We start from the raw sequence: 21,371 nt of genomic DNA on the forward strand, positions 1-21,371 counted from the left end.
CTTCTCCAGAGAACTTAAGTCATCATACTACAGAGATACTGGAATACTGATGTTTATAGCAGGACAATTTGTAGTAATTAAATCCTGCAAGCAGCCTATATATCCATCAACAGATAACTGGATAAAGAAAATGTAATATCTATGTATAATGGAATACTACCATTCAGCTACAAAAAAATAACAAATTTGTAGGAAAATAGCTGCACCTGGAAAAAACGTTTAGTGAAAATAAACCAGAAACACAAACTTAAATAACATATGGTGTCTCTCATTTGAGTGAGGCAAAGTACAAAGAAAATGATAAAGGGTTATTACAAAGGGACCAAGAGATGGATCTCTTGCAGTAGGCAAGTGGTCCAAAGAAACAAGGGCAGGGATTGAGGAGGAGGGGAAGGAGAAATAAATAGAATAAAGATATGCCATGTACAGGAACCTAATAACTACAGTGTATGTAAACATTATATACCATAGCATGAGCTAAGATTAATAATACTAAGAATGAAAATGAGGATAGAGGAACAGGAGGTGGGAGGGAGAGACGGTAGGGAAGGGGAAGGACATTTAAAGAAAAAAAGCTGTATTATGAACATGTAGCTACTGCTCAAGATAATTGTAAACTGCATGTACTGAAAACCAGTATATACTAACAAAATTTTTAAAAGTTGGGCCAAGGATTTAGCTCAGCAGCACAAGCATTTGCCTGGCAAGTGCAGGGTCTTAAGTTCGATCCCTGGTACCAAAATAAAAAAATTTAAAAATTGTAAAAAAATCTATGCAGAATCAGGTTCTCTTAGCATAATATTTGCATATAAGCTGTGCATTTCCTCCCATATGCTCTAGGTCATTTTAAGATTACTTAGAATATGTAGTAAAATGTAAGTACTACTATTTGCCGTACTGTATTGTTTAGGAAATAATGTCAAATACGAAGTCTATTCAATAGAATGCAATTTTTTTAGAAAAAATAGCAAAGCATAATTACCATTATTTCTGTATGTATGATTAGTGTTACAATGTATTGCCTAGTGAAAATCTTATTATTATGTTGACTATTTTAAATAATGCTGTTGTGAATATTGGTGTATAAGTATCTATCCTAGTCCCTACTTTATTTCTCTTTCTTTTCATTCCGTGTGTGTGTGTGTGTGTGTGTGTGTGTGTGTTCTTTTTGAGATAAGATCTTGCTATATGGTGTAGGCTGGTTTCAAATTGCAAAGATTCTCTTGCCTCAGCCTCCTGAGTGGTGGGGTTGCAGGTATGCCACCATGCCCAGCTTCCTGCTTTCATTTCTTTGGGATATATAACCAGTGGTAGAATGGTTGGTTTATGTAGCAATCCTTAATTTTTTGAGAAACTTTCGTACTATTTTGCACATGGCTGTATCACTTTGTATTCCCACAAAAGTGATGTCTCTATATTCTTGTCATCATATGCATTGTTTTTTCATAACCACCCTAATAGGTATGAAACAGTGTCTTACTGTGTTTTGATTTGCATTTTCCTAGTTCTTGATAATATTAAACATCATTTCATGTGCTTATTTGTTATTTATATATCTTTTTTAAATGTCAGTATAGGTCTTTGTCCTATATATAGTTGGATTCTTTGGGTTAGAATTTACTCATATTTACTGATTTGTGGAAACCGTTGTACTTACTTTGGATATGATCTCTACTGTAAATGTTTTCTCCTTGTCATTTGTTATACTACATAGTATATTTGTTTTAGGAATTTGGGGGGTTTATGTAACAGTTCTAGTTATTTTTCTCTTTATGCTTTCTAGCTTTAGTATTTTCTTTTTTAATAAAGTTTTTTATCTTTGGTATTATAAAAATATTTTCTTACACATTTCACTACTGGGACTTTTTATAGGCTAACAGCAAACATTTGATTTGTAATCCATACTTAATGTAAAATTCTACGATATGTAACTTTTTTAAAATACTAGCAATTGAGCCCAAGGTTTCATATGCTAGACAAGTACCCTACCACTGAGCTATACTCTTAGTTCTGTTTATACTAGTGAGTTCATATGACTCTGTCACTCTTTACAGTTTTATCTAAAATTGAAGGAAAAATTTTCTCCACATTTGAGATTTGGTTTTTGTAATGACTGTTTAGAGGATAGTTATTTAGCAAAAGAGCTAGCCTGATCTACACAAACACATACTCTAAATGTTCTTTTATTTAGGTATTTGTTCTGAAATAAATTATATATTGTTTCAAATAAAAATGAAAATCCCTTCTTATCATTGTATAGTCTAGCCTATTTTAAAAGATTTTTCTTAACAAAAAAATTTTAGGTTTCATTTTGAACTTTTTGGTAGCATTGTTTTACTGTTTGTCTTTTAAAATTGTGTTACTTTTTTACATAAAGCTTGATAAAAATAATTTTCATCTGTATGAAAATAAGGGATAATTTGAGATTTATTTCCAAAAGATTGTATATAGCTTCATTCTTAAAATTAGTTGGAGATTTATCTAAAATTATTGAAACATTGCTATCCTAAATCATGTATAATTTTATAAATTAAAAAATTTACTGTGGGCTATAGTTGATGCACACTTTAAGATTTTATAATGTAACTTAAAAGTATAACTGCTCAAATCCACTGTGTAGCCGGCCTAAAGTCACAGAGCCCAACGACTACAGTTTTAATCTAATAATTTGTACTATTCTGATTTCTCTTTATCAGAGAAACTTAAAAAAAGCTATATTTTCTAATATTTAAAAGTCTCCTGAGTTTTCATCATTATATAATGTTTTTCTTGTAATATATGGATTTAAAGGTATCTAACATTTTTTATTATCCTGTTATTGATCTTAATTTCTTAAATAAAATACATTTGAAAGGCACTTAGTTATATTTTTAATTGGAAAGTGTATTTTAATTATATAAATTATTTTCATGTAAACATCTTTTATGCTGATAGGCTTTTTAATGAGGCATTCACAATGATAAAAAATAATGTAATATCTGAAATTTGTCAATAAACTGAGATTTTTACAGAATGTTTCTAAAGCTAAGTCCTTTTGTGTTATTGGTTATCTTTAAATTATTAATAGGTTTCCTCTAAAGCTGTTTACATGTGTAGTTATTAACAGTTGAGCTATAATGTAAAGTTGGAGATCATATTGCATCAACTTGTGATAGTGATAATGACTATATTGTATTTTAAAAAAGCATAAACAATGCTATATATTTGGTTTGAAAGTTTGAGCCATATGACTTTTGAGAAATCTCCACAAGCTGCTTCAGTAATTTGCAAAGTGTTAAATTGTTACAATCAGGTATTATGATGATAATTGTTAGTATAAATGACAAAGTGTACTTGAAATACCCTGTTAGCTTTAAGTAATTTCTTTATAGAAGATTCTAATACAGGAAGCTAGATTCTGTGCTTGTTGTATTTCCAACTTATTATTTCTGTTTTAATCATCCTGATTTTCCCTGATTTTGTGAACAAGATAAGGAACTAAGCTAATAACATTTATTGAAGTAATCTTATAAATCATTACTATTTAAACTACTTCTGCTTTGAGATTAGAGTGAAAAAACTTTTTCTTGTGACTGAGTTTTTCCCCCCTTTCTGATGCTATCATTTAGGAATCAGCATTCCAGAAGAATTGATATAGTTTTGCATTTTTTAGCTGGTCATGACAAATCAGCCACTGTACCCTCATAGAGAGCAGCACAGTACTTGTCACTGGTGGCCTTTCTGTGACAGAGAGCTTGTAGAACGACATAAAGTGCTGCCTGTTGTGAACTGTCAAGTGAGAGTCTGTCAAAAACTCAGCAGACAGAACTAATTGGGGAGAAAAAGGACTTTTGTGCCCTCTTCTCTTTCTTTTTTTCTTTCTTTTTTATTTTTAATAAGACAGATATTGTTAAAGTAGCTTGTTTGTGTAAGATTTGTCTGCTTCTCTTTTCTCATTGCGTGGATTGTTTTTTAACTGAAAGTCTTGCACTGCAGGTTGTTGAGCACATCCACATGGAGGCTGGCACAGGACCAAATTCAAGACACGCAACTTATAACAGTTGATGAAAAATTGGTAAGAATTTTCTGCTACATGCTGCTATAACTCTGTCCTCAGGGTTATTTTTGTGCACTAGATATTCAGTCTGGTGTTTTAGGTTCTTATAGGAAAATGATTTGAGTTTGAATTTCTTCAAATATACGTAAGTTCTGTGTTTTCACAAAGAAAGATAATTTGTGTAAAGTATTACATACAGTATTATCATCTACAAATATTAAAATTAATAAAGGCTTCCATTTGTGATATTGTAATTGGAACTCTTTTTCTAATGAATATTGTTTATATTTTCCCATCACTTAATGTAAGTTATCAGATACTTACTGGTACTATCTAAAATTAAATGTAGTAAGTTTTCCTGGGGTCATACATTGTTAATGTTACTATGTGTTTGTTTGTGTACATTACACATATACATTATTTTTTGTACACAGTTAAATTACAAATAGCAATGAATGATCTTTTGTTCATTAGTAGTACATAGAATTTTGGCAACCATCACAAAATTTTTCAATATGTTCTGTCACTTGAGATGCAGTTAGATATTTATGCTTACATTTTACAATAATATGAATGTTGTAATATTTACAACATTTTAAAAATAATGAGGAAAATAAATGAATAGTATGAACATGCTTTTCATTTTATATATGATTTACTATTATCAGATAAATATATGTCTCTTAACTACTTTCTAATGGCACTACATTTCAAAATATGAAGTAAATCAAAGTATTTGAAATATGGAAATAGCATTTGAAAAACATTTTATCCACATTCTTACATATTATACAAATGAGTGGATTTCATTTTGGAGATTTATACATGTGTATAACATACTCAAATCATTCCCTCCCTCCCTTGATTCACTTGTTTTTTGGGAGTGGGTTTCAATATATATAATGTATTTCTGATCCTATTCATGTCCCCTTTTACTCACCCTTGTACCTTTTTCCTCTATTCCTTTCTTTACTTTATCTTGTTTAATATCAGTCTCTCGTCTACTTTCTTTTTGTCTTTCTAGATTCAACACACTAGGAAAAACTTTCAAGTTTTAATGTATTTCTGAATCTGGCTTATTTTGCTCAACATGATGATCTCCAGATCCTTTTTTCTGCAAATGATAAAATTATGTTTTTTATGGCTAAGTAAATACTCCATTTTATTTACTTGTGTGTGTGTGTGTATATATATACATATATATATATATATATATATATATATATATATATATATATTAATCCTTTCATTTGCTGTTGGGCATCTATACAGGTTCCGTATCTTGGCTATTGTATATTGTACTACAGTAAATGTGCTCATGCAGGTATCCTACAGGATTCTGACTTTAATTCCTTTGGGCATATACTAAGGAGTGGTAGCTGGATTAAATATTAGTTTTCTATTTTTAGTTTTTTGAGTTTTTTAGTTATTGATTTCTGAAGTGGCTATACTAATTTACATTCTCACCAGCAGTGTAGAGAGGCTCCTTTTTCCCTACATCCTTACCAGACTTTCTGACTGGGATAGGATGGAATTTCAGTATAGTTTTGATTTGCATTTCCTAGTGGCTAAAGATGTTGAACATTTTTTCTTATACTTAGTGACCATTTGTACTTCTCTTGAGAAGGATCTGTTCATTTCTTTTGCCTATTTTTTTTTTTTAATTGACTGGACTTCTTTATTTTTACTTACTTACTTTTGATGTTAAGCTTTATGAGTTCTTTATATTTTCTGATAATAATCCTCTGTCACAAGAATAGCTATTCTGTAGGTTGGCCCAGGCAAAGACTTCTTAAATTTTAGGCTCCAATAGCACAGAAAATAATAGCAAGAATCAGCAAATGGGACTACATCAAAAGTTTCTATACTGCAAAAGGAAATAACACTCTAATATCACTATTATGTAAGATAAACCAATGTACTAGATTAGTACACCATTTTTATTAACTGCCCAGAAGCAGATATTTGTGATATTTGAACCTGAAATTGGATGGAAAGTAGAATCTTAATTCAATAAAAACATTAGCCATTATCTTGATATCTATTGAATATTCATATATAATGTATTTTTAAAATTGGTGTAGGTAATGCCCAGGCCTTACATGTGTGAACTAAACTTAAAGATCCATCTTAAAGATTTTCTGTTGATTTCTGTTTTCTGACAATGGATTTTAAAACTAGAAGATAACTTCAGGTGTTACCTATGTTTGTTTCCAAATCTAGTTATTTTTAATTCTAAAAATGGTTTACTCTTTTGTTCAAGAGAAATGATAGGTAGAACTCCATTAAATAATAACATAGATAAAAACTGAACTGAACTTTTAAGAGTGGTAAGAGTTAAAGCAGGACATTTAAGAAGATTTTAAGCCCCAGGGTATCCACATGAGGGGACTTCATGGAGTGAGACTTGGAATACTTTAATATTCTGCCATTTTTCAGTAGGATTGAGCAGCTGGTTTTCCAATTTTGGTTTTTAAAATTTTCTCTTACCTGATTTAATCTGAGTGTGTGTGTTTGTGTGTGTGTGTGTGTGTCTGAGAAAGAGAGAAAGCACTACTCTGTATTATTGATCAGCCACAATTTTTTTTGTTTGTTTGTTTTGCTTTTTGTTTTTTTTTTTTTACCAGTACAAGGCATCGAACTCACGACCATGCACTTGCAAGGCAGGCACTTATGCTGCTGAGCTAACTCCCCAGGCCCCAGATCAGCCACGATTTTATGTAGCTTGTATTTGTTTTGTTTTTTGTTCTTTTGTGACATAGGGTCATGCTACGCTAGTCCAGTTAGGCTGGCCTTGAAACTTGCTTTGTATGGTAGGTTAGCCACAAATTCCAGATTCTCTTGCTTCAGCCTCCCAAGTGCTGGGATTTTATAGGCATGTGCCACTGTACCTGGTGCTCAGTCATAATTTTAGAAAGCTCCTTCTTATGAATAATGAATAATCTTCTCAACACACAGTGATGGAACACTTGTATATTTATATGCAAAGTTTAAAAAAGAACTTTATTTTATATATCTGTGCTATCCACAAAATTTAACTCCCAAGTCCTCCCAAGTCTTAAATGTAGTCTCGTGGTCCTAAATTTCAAACCAAAATATCTATTAAAATTTCTGGAAGAAAATGTAGGAGCAAATCTTTGTAACTTTAGGTCAAATTTTGTTTTTTAGGTATTATATCAAATATGTAATTTATTTATTTATTTTTCAACCAGGAATTGCACTCAAGACTGTGTTTACCAAGCAGGCACTGAGCTACATCCCCAGCCCTCTTTTTTAAAATAAATTAAACAGTTGGACTTTCTTACACTAAAACCTTCTGCTCTTTGAAATGGATTGCTAGGTAAATGAGAAGACAAGCTACAGTCTGAGAAAAAATATTTGCAAAATATATCTGATAAAGAAATTTTACCCAGAAAATAGAAACAACACTTACAAAAGAAGCTAGCTTCACAAGACTACATACTATAATCTTTATGCATTATAAAAGATGCAAAACTCTAGGAATAGGAAATTGATCAGTGACTGTCAGGACTAGAGGGTAGGTCAGGAGGGAATAACTATAAAGAAAAAAGAAAATTTTGAAAATGTGTCTTAATTGAGGTGATTCTTTTGTCAGAATTCATATTTCTACTCATTTGTAAAAGAACTACAACATTGCACACTAGAAAAGACAAATTTTGTTTATAAATTACACATAAAGGGTAATAAAGATAATTTCTTAATTTGATGGTATTGTACTTTCTAATTTCTATCCCTTGATTCAAGTTCTGCTCTCATAGGACATGTGTGTCATTTTCTTTTCTTTTTTTTTTTTTTTTGTCTTTTTTGAGATGGGATCTCGCTATGCAGTTCAGGCTGGTCTTGAGCTCACTTTGTAGCCCAGGCTGGTCTTGAACTCGCAACGATCCTCCCACCTCAGCCTCCCAAGTGCTGGGATTACAGGCATGAGCCACCATGCCCAGCTATGTGTGTCATTTTTTACATGACAGTGTTCTGTGTACTAAATTTGAAGCCAGCTCTTTGGTAACCTGGTTTAGTTGTCTCAGGGTGCCTAAAATTTTTTTTTTTTTAAGGAAGACTACAGTTATTTTTATAATTATTCTCTCTCTTTATTTGCCCTTTTCACTTCATTGACATTTACACTGATGATACAAAATAATTACGATAAAGCTGTTGACATCTTAGCACAAAGAAAGACAGTGGGCTCTCAGTATACATATCCTTTACTTACTAGCAGAGTTTAAAAAACTAATTTGTGAAAGTGATAAATTTAATTTTTAAAAATCTCAACCGTGTGTACAAATCTTTTTATGTTTCATGTAGCAAAACAAAAGCGCACATAAACATGTCTGCAGCATACATATATGACTGTCTTAAGAAGAAAGCCCTTTGTATGCTTTACTTTCTGTTGGAAAAAGCCTGGTATGCTTTATTTTCTGTTGAAAACTGAATTAACCACTTTTTTTCATGGTACAACTTTTAGTTGAAATAACAACAGATGACATACTACAATTATTCAGTCTTCAGTATATAGCAGACATTTTCTGGAAAATGAACTTATCACTTCAAAGAAATGTTATCCATAGTAAAAGTCAAGCTTTCAAAGGAAAATGAGTTTTTGTAGAAGTGGATTATATCACTAATTTAATTGACTTTGGTTCCTTCCTACTAGTACTTAACGACTTCTAATGAGTTTGGAGATGACATTAACAAATTTGGGTTTTTTTTTATATTATGTAATGAAATATCACATAGTATGTTGATATTTTGGAAGATGTCCATGCCTCTATGAGCCAATATTTTCCATATGATTAGTGCATGGTATTACAAGTCATACATCGCTAAAAGTTTCATTTAAAGTGCCAAAAATAGGACTGGGAGTGTGGCTCAGTGGTAGAGTTCTTGCCTGACATGCGTAAGGCCCCGAGTTTGATCCCCAGCATCACAAAAATAAAATGAAATAAAATTTTTCAATAACATTGGAAAATTGTTATTTAATGAATGCACACAAAAAGATTTTTAATGAATCCAAGTATGAAAATTATTAAAACTACTAAAAATACTGCTTTTTCTAACTACATATCTGTATAACAATGAATTTTCTTTATATATTGCAATTAAAACAGCCTAGCTCAGCAGTTTCAAGAACAGATGTTATAATTCAGTTGTCTACTCTTAAGCAAGACATTAAAGAGATTTTCAAAATGTAAATTAATGTCACTCTTCTCAGTTGAGTTTTTATTTTTTGAAGAGTTCTTTTTCATTAAAATGTTTATATTAATGTATAATTGTCTCACTTTAAATTAAGTATTTAAATTTTTTCTTCTATTTTAGGTTATTTTATTGTAAATATCTCTGGCTATAGTTCATATAAATAGAATTTTATTGAAGTCCCCTTAAGAAAATAAAAAGAGTCCTTGAAGCCAAAAAATAATAATTGTTCTCTCAAGTATTCTCTTTCCTGAATTACTTGATTTATTTCACATGAGTTCCAGATAATTAATCATCTTGATTATCTTCCAGTTGCACGGAATCTCTTTATGTCACCATAATTTCTCATGGTACTACAGATGTGATACAGGGTATGATGGGAATTATTGCCTCTATTCCTTTTAATAACAGTAGTTCTAGTAAAACCACTTAAACTTAAGGCTTACATGCTGCTTATATAGATTTTTTGGAGAGCTAAAACGTCAGATTCTCTTTTTTTTTTTAATGGGTACTGTTATCAAATCTTGTTTATTTTGCCCAATTTGGAACATACGCCATTTATCATTTTTAAATGTTAGATTCACTCAAAGGACATGTTACTAAGTGAAGCTTATTTTTTTTTTTTTTTGTTGCTGATTAGGTACAAAATTTAATAAATAGAATATAATGAAATTTTCATAGTGTTTTGTGGATAATTAGCATTGATGTAAGTACAAAGAAAAATTTTTGATACTCTTCTTTGAATATCAACTGCATATTGACAATATGTATCCAATTTTCTTTGTAGACATAGATTATAGAAGGGAAAAATCTGGCTAGCATTTTTCTAGTGTAAAAAAATCCATTCTTCATTGTGAAACATACAATATTGGCATTGTTAGAGAACAGATCCTCTGAGAATAAAATTGAAATAATTCTGGATTACTAATAAAGAATTTTATATCAGAATACACAGTAAATTTTTAATCAGTCACTTTTAATGTCTTATGTGTGATCTGGCAACTAATGTTTTTCATTTACTCTTGTGACTTAGAGTTTAATTATTGAAAGGATAGATGACAACATCTTAATCCTGTAAACTTACGTTAAGAATCAGTTTTTTTTTTAATCTTTTTGTGCATTGTACCATATTTTCAAATACGTGATACTTCCCAAAGATAAGTAAAGTTTACAAATTATTGTTTGCTTGGCCTTTGGTTTTTGCTGTAGAAGGGGCTGTACCATGGAGGTTGGGTAAAGAATGTCTTTGCCTTTGTGCTTTATTAACTTTTTCTCCTTTATGTCTTCCCCACCACAGTCTCCTTTCAGTACATTTGATGAATACTCATGTCCAGTGAACATGTTGTCTTTCTGTACTCACTTCAGCTATATGAAACAGAAGTTAAATTTGCAGTGTCTTTTAAAGATTTTGAGATGAACTCCCAGAACAAAACATAAATTAGACAGACATACATAATTGCTTTTAATTTATTTTCAAGCATTCTCCTACCCCACTTTTTTACATACTGGTGTGCTGTTTGTCACAATTTCCTTATGTCATCTATTTACTTCTGTTAGTTAAACTATTAATACAAAAATAGAAAAAATACTTCGAATTTATTAAGGAAAATAATACAAAAATCACCTTTAATAGTTGGTATATTAGTATTTTTGTAAAAATTATGTTGGCTGTCATCTCTTCATTATTCTTTTACTTAATGCTTACTGAGCACTTACATATATCATACATTATGCTTCTATGTTTATAGCACTATAAATTGTCATTTATGTGCTTGATTTCTGTGTAAACACTCTTAAACCACCATGTGTTTTAACTTTACAACAGTATTATGCTTATTTGTACATTTATCCTTGATTTAAATGCATGCAAAAAAAACCCCAGACTTTTTAGTTAGCAATTTATAAATCTCAAATCTTTTGGGGGTGTTGGGTGAAGGACAACTATCATATTAAAGCTTCTTGGCAAATTATAATACACTGCCATTAATGTAAAACTCTAACATTTTGGACATGATTAATAGTTTATTATCTTTATTTAAAAATTAGGTGTTCATATAAAACAGTCAGTGTTCTGAATGATGCCAATTTGTTGTAGTTAACAGTTTCTTTCAAAGAGCCATAAAACAGCAGTTAAAGCTTCATTACTTGCATTAAGTAATTACTCATTGATTAATAAGTACATTGTACTCACAGCAAGCTCAGTCAATGAGACTTTTATGTTACTATTTTAGAAATCTGTACGAGCTGCAGGTTTAGTACACATTTTTTGTCACTAATAGTTTTAAAATTTTTTCATGCTTTGTACTTGTTCTAAGAAATTTATAAAATCACATGGTTTTGCAAGCTTTCAAAAATAAAAGTTTGCTAAGTAGTCACTGTTTCTCCTTCTAGTATACTAAAAATTTATAGATGAAAGCATTTTATAAATGTGCAGATTTAAATTAGAAATTCAGCATTAAAAGGTGACCTGCACAAAGAGAAAAAACTCAGCTAAAGGCTTTTTAATTTTTTTTAAAAAAGGGTCAGTTTTCTTTTGGCGGGATTACTTTCTTTTGGTTTATGGGAGTGCTATCTCTGCTAGATTATAAGAAAGAGTAGTGTCTGCAATTGGGGTTATACAGCCTTCTAGCATCTCAAGTGTCTGTTTTGTCTGGACTTTACTTACGCAGTATTCTTGTGTAAAAATTTCAAGGCTTTAGTCTGGAGTACCGGGTCAAAGGATATGTCTCTTTGAAGGGTAGACAGCTTTTTTTAATGTTTTATTCACTAAGTAGTATTTCATTTTACATCAAAGAATAGCAGCCTTTTTGAGAACCTACCATGGCAGCAGTTTAACATGTGAGATTTTTCTTTAAGACTTTCACTAAATATGAATGTGTCTTCAAAATTTTCCATCTACATGAACACGTATTTATATTCTTCTACTTAAGTAAAACTAAAGTAAGCTAAAATGAATAAATAAAATAAATGTTTACAAGATATTTTGTATTGTAAAATAGTTGTTTACAATATAATTCCTTGTTTCAGTTTTTATACTGTCCAAGCTATTGAGAAAAATTTGTGAATAGCCTTTAATTTTGGAACCATATATTAAGTAAAATTTTAAGTAATGATTATTCATTTTGACAGCTAAATTTTGTAGTGGAATACTCATTCTTTAATTGTCCATATTTGGTACTACCACATGTATAGGGGAAGGGAAGATTTTGAAAAATATCAAAGACTTACTAAAAAATGTTAAGACATTTAAGTTTTAATGAAAGGTTTTCTGCACTTTTTGCATAGGTTAATCAGTAAATGTGTACCAGTAATATTAATCATGTAATATGTGATTGCTTACGTGCTTAAGTTGTTAAATTACATTTCATATTCCTACCCCAAAACATACTGTATGTACCTAAACATATGAACTAATATTAAAATAGGTTTTATATTTACAGGTAAAGCATGTTCTGAAATTTTGTTTAAGTAGAACTGTTGTGTCTTTTAAACTACAGATGTTTCTGTTTTTAATAATGCCATAAATTTTAATAGAAATAATAGCAATGGTTGTTAACAAGTAATCATATACAATTTTTTAAATAAAATTTTATACATGAGTGCAGAGCTTTATTTTTGTTTTCCAGAATACATGCCCAATTAAAATAAGTTATTTGTATGTTATTAAGCTGTGTAGAAGTTTTAAAATGTTAGCAAGAAGTGAATGTTAAAAATAAGTTTTTATATGCAAACAGAAACCATTAAAACTTAAAATTCTTTCTGAGCTTAGAATTATCTATCTTCAAGTTGTTCAAAGACCAAAAGATCTTTCCTCTACAGTATTCAGCCATCTCTATTATCTGTGATTCCTCAGCAATTAAAGCAGATTTATTTTCTTCTTTGTTCCTACTTGAAATTCTTGAACAATGCTGGAGAATTGAACTGACTAGAATGTTTTATCTTGCAAAAGCTTTAAAGTTCTATGTACCAATTAGCAAAATACAGTAAAGGTTTAAACTGTTAATAGCCACAACATCTTTAATGCATAGACCTGTAGTATGCTAGGGCTATACAACAGTTCTCCATTGTACGTCTCTTTTAAGGAAAGTAACTGTGTCAGTTCTTTTCTTGCTTTACTACCTGCTGTGTATGGAAATTGTGTGTAGTACTTGACACTTGCTTTCAAGAATTTAAAATTCTTGCATGTTATTATGTAAAATTCTTGGCTCTCAATAAAGTAGAATTGATAATATTTGTTTGGACTTTATGTGCAAGTTTTTGGTCATATTTTACATATTACACAATTCATATGTGAAAATACATGATCAGTTTATTACCTTTTAGTGAATTTAATGTGTATCTGTTTTATATTATTTCCATGCACATTTCTTGTCTCTTTTCATTTAATTAAATTCAGTTATGAAATTTATATTAGAATATATAGATATCTGATGTTTTATTTTGCACTATATTTAAACATAAGTTCTGGGTGTGTTTTGTTATGTTTTGATCTTGATTCTTTGATAGTATTTTGTTTTTAGAGCTACAACTTTTTTAGATGGTCACCTTGCCAAATAATTTCTAACCTCAAAAATTCATTCAAATGCACACCATTAACTTGTTAAAATGCCATGCCCATCATTTTACACTAAGTTCTCAATAGAAGTAGGAGCAAGAGAGAAAAGGTAGAAAAATAAGAACAGCATCTCATAGTGACAATTTTTTTTTCCTATGCCATATATCTTAGTGAATAGAAGTAGAGTAGTGGAAAGGAGAATACAGGAGAATCAGGGTTGAGACTGGAAAACTTAGATTTTGTTTCTGTATTCAGGTTTTTTAAAATTTTACATGGCCTAGTCTCTGCTTTGATTTTACTCTTCAAAATAACTACCTGCAAGCTTGAAAGTGTGCATGTTTTAAGTTTGAAAAATTAGGGCAATGACGTGGAAACTTCACTGTGTACAATATACTGTGCCTTCACAAAACTGGCTCTTTGTAAGGCATATTTTCCTATATATATGTGAATAGGGCCTTTTGTTCAGTTGCTATTTCATGTTTGATTCATCTAAAGCTTTCAGTGTATTGCATGTTAAGAAGGATTTTTATTTTAGTGCTTCTCATAAAATAGACATAAAAGCAATTTTATTTTTCTCTAAACAACATACAGGACACAGATACACCAAAACGTTTGCCTGAGATTCTAATTCAGATTGAAGAATGGAGATCTGATTAGTGTGTTGATTTACATCTGTTATGGTGGCTATTCTGTATATGTTTTTACATTTAAAATCTTTCAATGAAAACTTTAAACTTAATTGAGTAGTTTGAGATTTTTTATTTGAGTAGTTTGTGATTTGACATCTAAAGAATTAAAACCAGGTTCCTGGTTTCATGAGCGTGTTAATATAGTAAACATTCAAATATGACTGATATGACCTCTGTCTAAAGATTAAAACTCCTCTAGGACTGGTATTTTTCAGCCAAGACAATCTGTAGTTGTGAAGATCCATCATCAAGAATTTTTTTTCATTTATCTCTTTTAAAATGTTGTACTTTATCATTCATTCATTCAATATTTTGAGTACCTACTATATGCCATATTTTAAACTCTTAGAATACAATAAAGATTTAAGCATTTATATTAAGAGTTTAAAAATAAGTAGCATTTATTTCAGAAGTTAATGAATGTTACAGAAAAAGTAAAACTAGGTGATAGAGAGTAGCTGGGGGCTGATTGGGGTGAGTTTTATTTAAATAGAGGAATCAGTGACAACCACTTTGAGTTGATACAGTTTATGAATTAAGATCCAAATGATGAGAAAGAACAAGGTATGGGAAGACTCAAGGTAAGATCATTTCAGATAGAAGGAAAAGCTAATGACCAAAAGTTTAATTAGCTGGTAGTAGTCAAAGAAGTGAAGGAAAGCCATGACATTATAAAGGAAGTAAATGATGTAATTAGATCAAAGATGCAAGAAGGAATGGATCAGGAAAGAAGACTCTTCAAGTTGGTGATAAGAAGTTTGAATTTTATTTTGCCTCTAGTTTATTTTACCCCTTTATGGGGTTTTCAGTAGAAAAGTGATTTGTTCTGCTTTCCTCACTAGAAAAACTGGAGAATCACTTAGCTGTTACGGTTGGTCATTTCAAAGTAACTCAAAGGAAGTGATTATTAGTTTGTTGCCATTTAGATTTACTCAGATGTTCTTGTTAATATTCATGAAATAATTTTTATGGTTTCCCAAATCTTTTTGAATAATTATATGTGATTTAATTTTTTTAAAAAACTTTATCTTTGCATTTTATATAAAGTACTATAGTTTGGTAATTTTTCTATTAAGGAGCTTCTGAATTTGAATTACATTTTAAGGGGAAAGGAATGCTAGCTGTTGAAATCAGAGTTATGTTTATGCTAAGTGTGTACTCTATCTCTGAGGTACACCCCCAGGCCATGAAATTACTTTCTGATCAAGGTCATATGGGATCTGAAATAATAAATTCATTGTGTTCTAATTTCCCTCTCCCAGATCCTTTCTCCTCTCACCGCCCACCCCAAAAGAGAGAAAAGTTAATGAAAGTTTGTCATAATGGTCAAAGAAATCAAGAAGAGAGTTTTTTGGTTGAGCTGTTCTCCACCAGGTAGATGTGGGAGACCACACATATTGTACATTTAAACTCTGCATATTGCATCAGCCAGTTGTCTGTCTCTTGGAATTTGCCTCTGTTTTGTTCTCTACTACTTGTTTTGTTCTCTCCCTTTATCTTTGTGAGTCTCTGTTCCTTTTGTGCTGACTGTATAACTGACAATTCTCTCCTTTTTTATTTTTGTTTTTGTGTTTTTCTTTGTTCTTTCCATGTCTGGGTTTGCTCTGATAGTTCCATGTTGTCATTCTTTGTTTTTCCACCCCCATCCTGTGCTTCCTCTTGCTCTTCTTCCTCCTGTTTGCTCTTCTACATTTCTATTTCTCTTGTCCTTTTACTTCTTTCTTCCTTTCTAGCTTTCAAAATGATTGGGGAGCTACATCAGAATGAGAGAGGAAAGATGAGTTGGCCCTGCCCTTTTTTATTTCATTGTTGTATTTCCCCTAGTTAGAGGAATTTACTAACTGGAAAAAGAAATGCTATTATTTATACATTATTGTTTTATTTGGAATTTTCACCCTGATGGAAAAGCATAAGATAGTGGAAAGACCATGAAGTTATTTATAGACAGTCTTAGACCTTCGATCCACTCTCTTAACTGTACAACAGCCTTTGTTGTTTCACTTCTTTAAGTGTCCTCATCGTATAAAATGAAAATAATGTCTTTTTAGATTTCTTTTGAAATTTAATTGAGAATATATTAACAGGAAAACATAATAGCTTATCTATGTTCATGACTTGTTAAAAATTCTTTCCCTCAGTGGCACAGCACCTGCCTGGCAAGTGTGAGTTGGTGAATTTGATTCCTGGTACCACAAGAAAAAAAAAATTGTTTTCCTCACTTCTTTCCACCCCTAAATTTGCAGTTGTTAGTCTAGCAACAGAAGCAACATAAATTATAATTTTTATCCTTGGTCCTGAATTGAGAATACCATTCTTCCAAATCACATGTATTAATCAGATATTGACCCTAGGGGATCTTGGAACAAAATGTTGGACTTGGTTGTATTGGGCTTGTACTACTCATGTGTATTCACTTGTATGTGTATGTTTTTATATAGTTGTTGATGATTTTTGTCTTGTAACTTCTTTTCTAGCAGTTTGGCATTTTACTAAATCACCTATGACATTGCTACCTGTCATACATAGTATTTTTTGTTTTGTTTTGTCTTTTGTATCTGGAATTAAACTCATGACCTCATACTTGTCAGGCAGGCGCTGTGCCACTGAGCTATATCCTCAGCCCCTGTCATAGATAGCACTGAGCCCAAGCTCAACCCCCGGCTCAAGTCACTAAGCTCTTAATTACACTTTTTACTGGTTTTAATAGGAAATACATATTTATACATCATGTAACAATGGGAATATAGGCTCCAAAATGTGTCATTAGGTAGTTGCATCACTATGACATATCAGTGTGTGCTTACAAAAATGGAGTGTGATTTGCTCGTGATGAACTCGATGCAATCAGGAAATGGGAGAAGCACTAGGTGTTTGATTTGAGGTTGTGGGCAGAATAACATGGAATACTGTTTTTTTAGTACAATATCTTTTTAAACAAGTACCAGGAGTACATTCTAAAATAAAAAAATATAGTAAATATATAAACCACTAACATAATCACTTATTATCTCATTTTGTATACTGTACATTAATTGTATGTGCTGTCCTTTTACCCAATTGGCAGTATAGTAAATTTACACCAGCATTACCACAAACACGTGAGTAATATGTTACACTGTGACAGCTACAATGTCACTAGGTGATAGGAATTTTTTAGTTCCATTAAAATGGAATCACTATTCCACACACAGTTTGTTGTTGATTAAAATGCTATTCAGTACATGACTGAAAAATATCACATTGTATGACATAAAAATATACAGTTTTCTTGCCAATTAAAGATAGTGCATTAAAAGTATGTGTACATTGTAGAAACATTAATTTGGGAGTGATAAAATATAAAGAAAATTACAATCATCGATCTCTTTGTGAATTTTTATGTGAATATTTAAACTAGTGTCCAGCATATACACTACATATATCACTTATGTTTTTCCCCTTTATTTACATAATGTTATAAATCTTTTTGTCTTTTGAATTACTCAAAACAATTATAATTATATAACCTCACATTTTATAGCTATATAATGTCAATATGTAGTTATTATACTTCAGGTTGCTTATGATTTTTTTATAGTTATATATAGTGATATACTGAACTACTTTATACAAAATTTTTTATGCCCTCTTTTAGGATCAACTCTTTGAAGTGTGAATACCACATTAAATGACCTAGCATTGGCTTTTTAAATATTTTTTCACATTTAAAGATAATTAGTATAGAATATTTTCAGAGACATTTTGCTAGTTGATGCTGTGTTTATAAAAGCATGATTCTTTGTGTCCTGTAGTTTTAATATACAGGATCCATGATTCAGTTAAGTGTATGTTACTCAGTTTTTGATACATACGGTGTAAATTCCACCTAATTGATGTATCCCATATGTCTAAGATTTAAGAAACAAAACATAATGCATAAATGATGTAGCATTAAATTATAAAGTACTTTGAAGCTTAGTACATCCCAAGGATCAACACTATGGACTTGGTTTTCATTGTACTATAAATTTATAATACTCCCATTTGGTAAGATTTCTATCAGAGATAATGTAAAATAGTCCAATGCATAGTAACTTGTGCTACATAAGTGTTGACTGTAGCTGCTGCTACTATACTACTATGATTCTTACTGTTTTATAATGCATTGTAGCAGTTTGTTGTAACTTTGTGGTGTAAAGAATGTATCTGACAAAATTAATGAAATTTATTCCTTCATTTTACATGTTAATGTTCTTTGATCATTTCAATGAATTAGCTGCTCTGTATTATTTCAAATTTGACTTTTTTATTGTCCAGAATATATTCCCTTAGCCCTCAGTAATGGGGATCAAACCCAAAGCCTCATACATACTAGGCATGTGTTTTACCACTGAGCCATAACTCATTGCAGGTCTATATCCTAATTAATATTTTATGTAATATAGCTTTGGAAAGAACATGCCTTCTCCAGTTTTTGGATTTAGTATTCTGTAAATTTTAGTAAACTTTTAATTTCAAATATTCTATATTCTTACAAATATTCTTACATTTTCTCTCAGTTCTAGAAAGAGAAGTGTCAGCATCTCAACTGTATTTTATCTGTTGCTTTCATTAGTTGATTCACATTTTTGCTTCACTTATGTTGAAGCTCTAACATTGCATAAACATTGAAAATTGTATGTTCTTCATGAGTTATTCTGGTGCTTGCCTTGTTCTGAAGTCTACTTTGATACTAATATAGCTGTTCCAGTTTTCTTGCTAGTTTTATATGGTACATCTTATTCCACCCTTTTAATTTAGTTCCAAGTTTATATTTAAAATTGATCCTTGTGAATATTTTTGGTTCTTGATTTTTTTTAATATACTTCCCTGAGAATAAGACCAGATCTTATGTTAATTTTTGTTTCAAAATACACCATAGGGCTTATTTGCAGACGATGTCTTATTATTTCATGTACAGCAATCTATATTTATTCTTGCAGAAAAATCTACATTTTTCAAATAGTCATGTCATTGTCTTCTGGAACATTGTCATAACTCTCCAAACCCCGAATTGTAGCCTGAATTTCTTGCAATTTCATTTCCTATAGAGTCATTGTACCCAGTCTCTCATATCCAACAATATAATGCTCCTTAAAATTAGCACTTGTCTGTGTAGCCTGCTGGCAGTGGATTGGCAACACAGCTGTTAGTGATTTTATCTCATTAATTTTTCACCCAAGTCACAACTTCTTGTAGGCCATGCTTCACAAAATTTGCATGCTGATTTCTCTGCATTCTGTTTTCAGTGTAGTCAGTGATTTCCATGCACAAATCATCCTTAATGTTTGTTTATTGCAGTATCAGGAGTCTGGAGATAAGCAGTCATTTCTGAAGGAATCTTTATTTGATTTTTCCTTCTCAGTGCAGGGAAGTTCCTCATGTCTTCAGCATAGTGAGTGTTGGGTGAATCCCAAAGAAGCACACTTCTTTGGCCAACTTGCAAACAAGTGGCCTCATCAAATCAACCCACTTCCTTGTAACTGCTTATGTATACCAGGTCTTTTTATTTTCTGAATATAAATACCTGAAACATGTTTAGTTTTACTATTCTTACCCTTAGTGATGATTGGAGATGGAGTTTTCTTTCTATCTTCACAAACTGTCAAAATATAGGTAATGTATGTTTTTGTAACCAGGGGAGTGAATATAAGAATGACGTTGTCCTTTGCAGCCCTTAACCTGTAATACTGCAGTTTCATCCATAACAGTCATGTTGGAATGCAAATGTATGTTTAATAACTTCAGTATCTTTCAGCTTAAATAGTATTGTTGATCTTAAATACAGGTCATATTGCAAAAGGGAGCCATCCAGCCACTGTTGTAATGCTTTCATTTCTTTTAGGGACATTTCTAACTGTGGTGTTACTGCAGGGCAAATATTGGAATAACAGCCCTGCACATAACAAAAGCCTTTGTTCTCTTGTCAGTAATCCATTCACGCGTGGTGTCTTCCACCTAAGGAAATAATGGTTATCTGATCTGATCCATACTTGCATTTCCCTCATCCACCTGTTGACTGAGGTTATTGTACTCTGCTCACTATTGTTGGACCATTTGGAGATCCAGCTTCTTCTCTTTGCAGAAAGCTGTAAGATTCTTACTTTAGGAGTCCTTCACAATTCACTTCTTATACTCAGCAAAATAGTTCTTTCAAATTTTTATACTTTTCTTGGAGTCAAAATATTACTCCCTTTAAATCTACCATTAAATCAGTTGTTAACTGAAGACTTACAGGACAGGGTTGACAACAAAAATTATAGCGGTTAAAATGATGGTCCAAAAGCAACGAAAAATTGCAGCCATCAAAATTCACAAGACATTTGTTTCACACAAGTTTATTAAGTACATCTATTTCAACATGCAACATACTGAATTATGAAGATTCATGTGAGACACAACCATATCCATTGGTTATTGAGTGCACATCATTAGTGCATTGTGTCTATATTCTGATTGGGCATTGGACAATAATTCTTTAATTCATCTCTTTACCTAAGTGTTTATCTCTCATCCAAAGATGTCCACTTGGGCATTTATAAATACTTAAAATGTATATTACTTTATTACATTTTAAGTATATTACATTATTACATTTTAAGTATTACTGTCAATAATATTTATACTTACATATTATTTTGTAATTTAATATGTCCATAATGTGTTGCAATGAATGTATTAAATGCATTCCTCTGGATTTTTTTTTTTTTTTTTTTTGAGACAGGGTCTCACTGTGTAATTCAGGCTTACCTTAAACTCACTGTGTAGACCATGAACTCATAGTGATTCTCCTATGTCAGCCTCCCAAGTGCTGGGGTTATAGGTGTGCACCACCAAGCCTGGCCTGGCTGACAGTCTTCAT

At 31.2% G+C, this 21,371-nt stretch overlaps 1 protein-coding gene across 1 annotated transcript in view; it reads left to right on the forward strand.

Annotated features, from left to right (window-relative positions):
- The window catches only part of Ndufs4 (NADH:ubiquinone oxidoreductase subunit S4), a 92,980-nt gene that overhangs the window by 39,225 nt on the left and 32,384 nt on the right, over positions 1-21,371 (forward strand). Inside the window, exon 2 of the mRNA XM_003470186.5 lies at positions 3,976-4,054. Within this exon, the coding sequence (XP_003470234.1) occupies positions 3,976-4,054 (79 nt within the window). The remainder of the gene's footprint in view (positions 1-3,975; positions 4,055-21,371) is intronic.

The sequence above is a fragment of the Cavia porcellus genome, unplaced genomic scaffold (assembly GCF_034190915.1).
Source record: "Cavia porcellus strain 051 isolate PalLab524CR breed Dunkin Hartley unplaced genomic scaffold, mCavPor4.1 scaffold_11, whole genome shotgun sequence".
NCBI classification, from domain to species: Eukaryota; Metazoa; Chordata; class Mammalia; order Rodentia; family Caviidae; genus Cavia; species Cavia porcellus.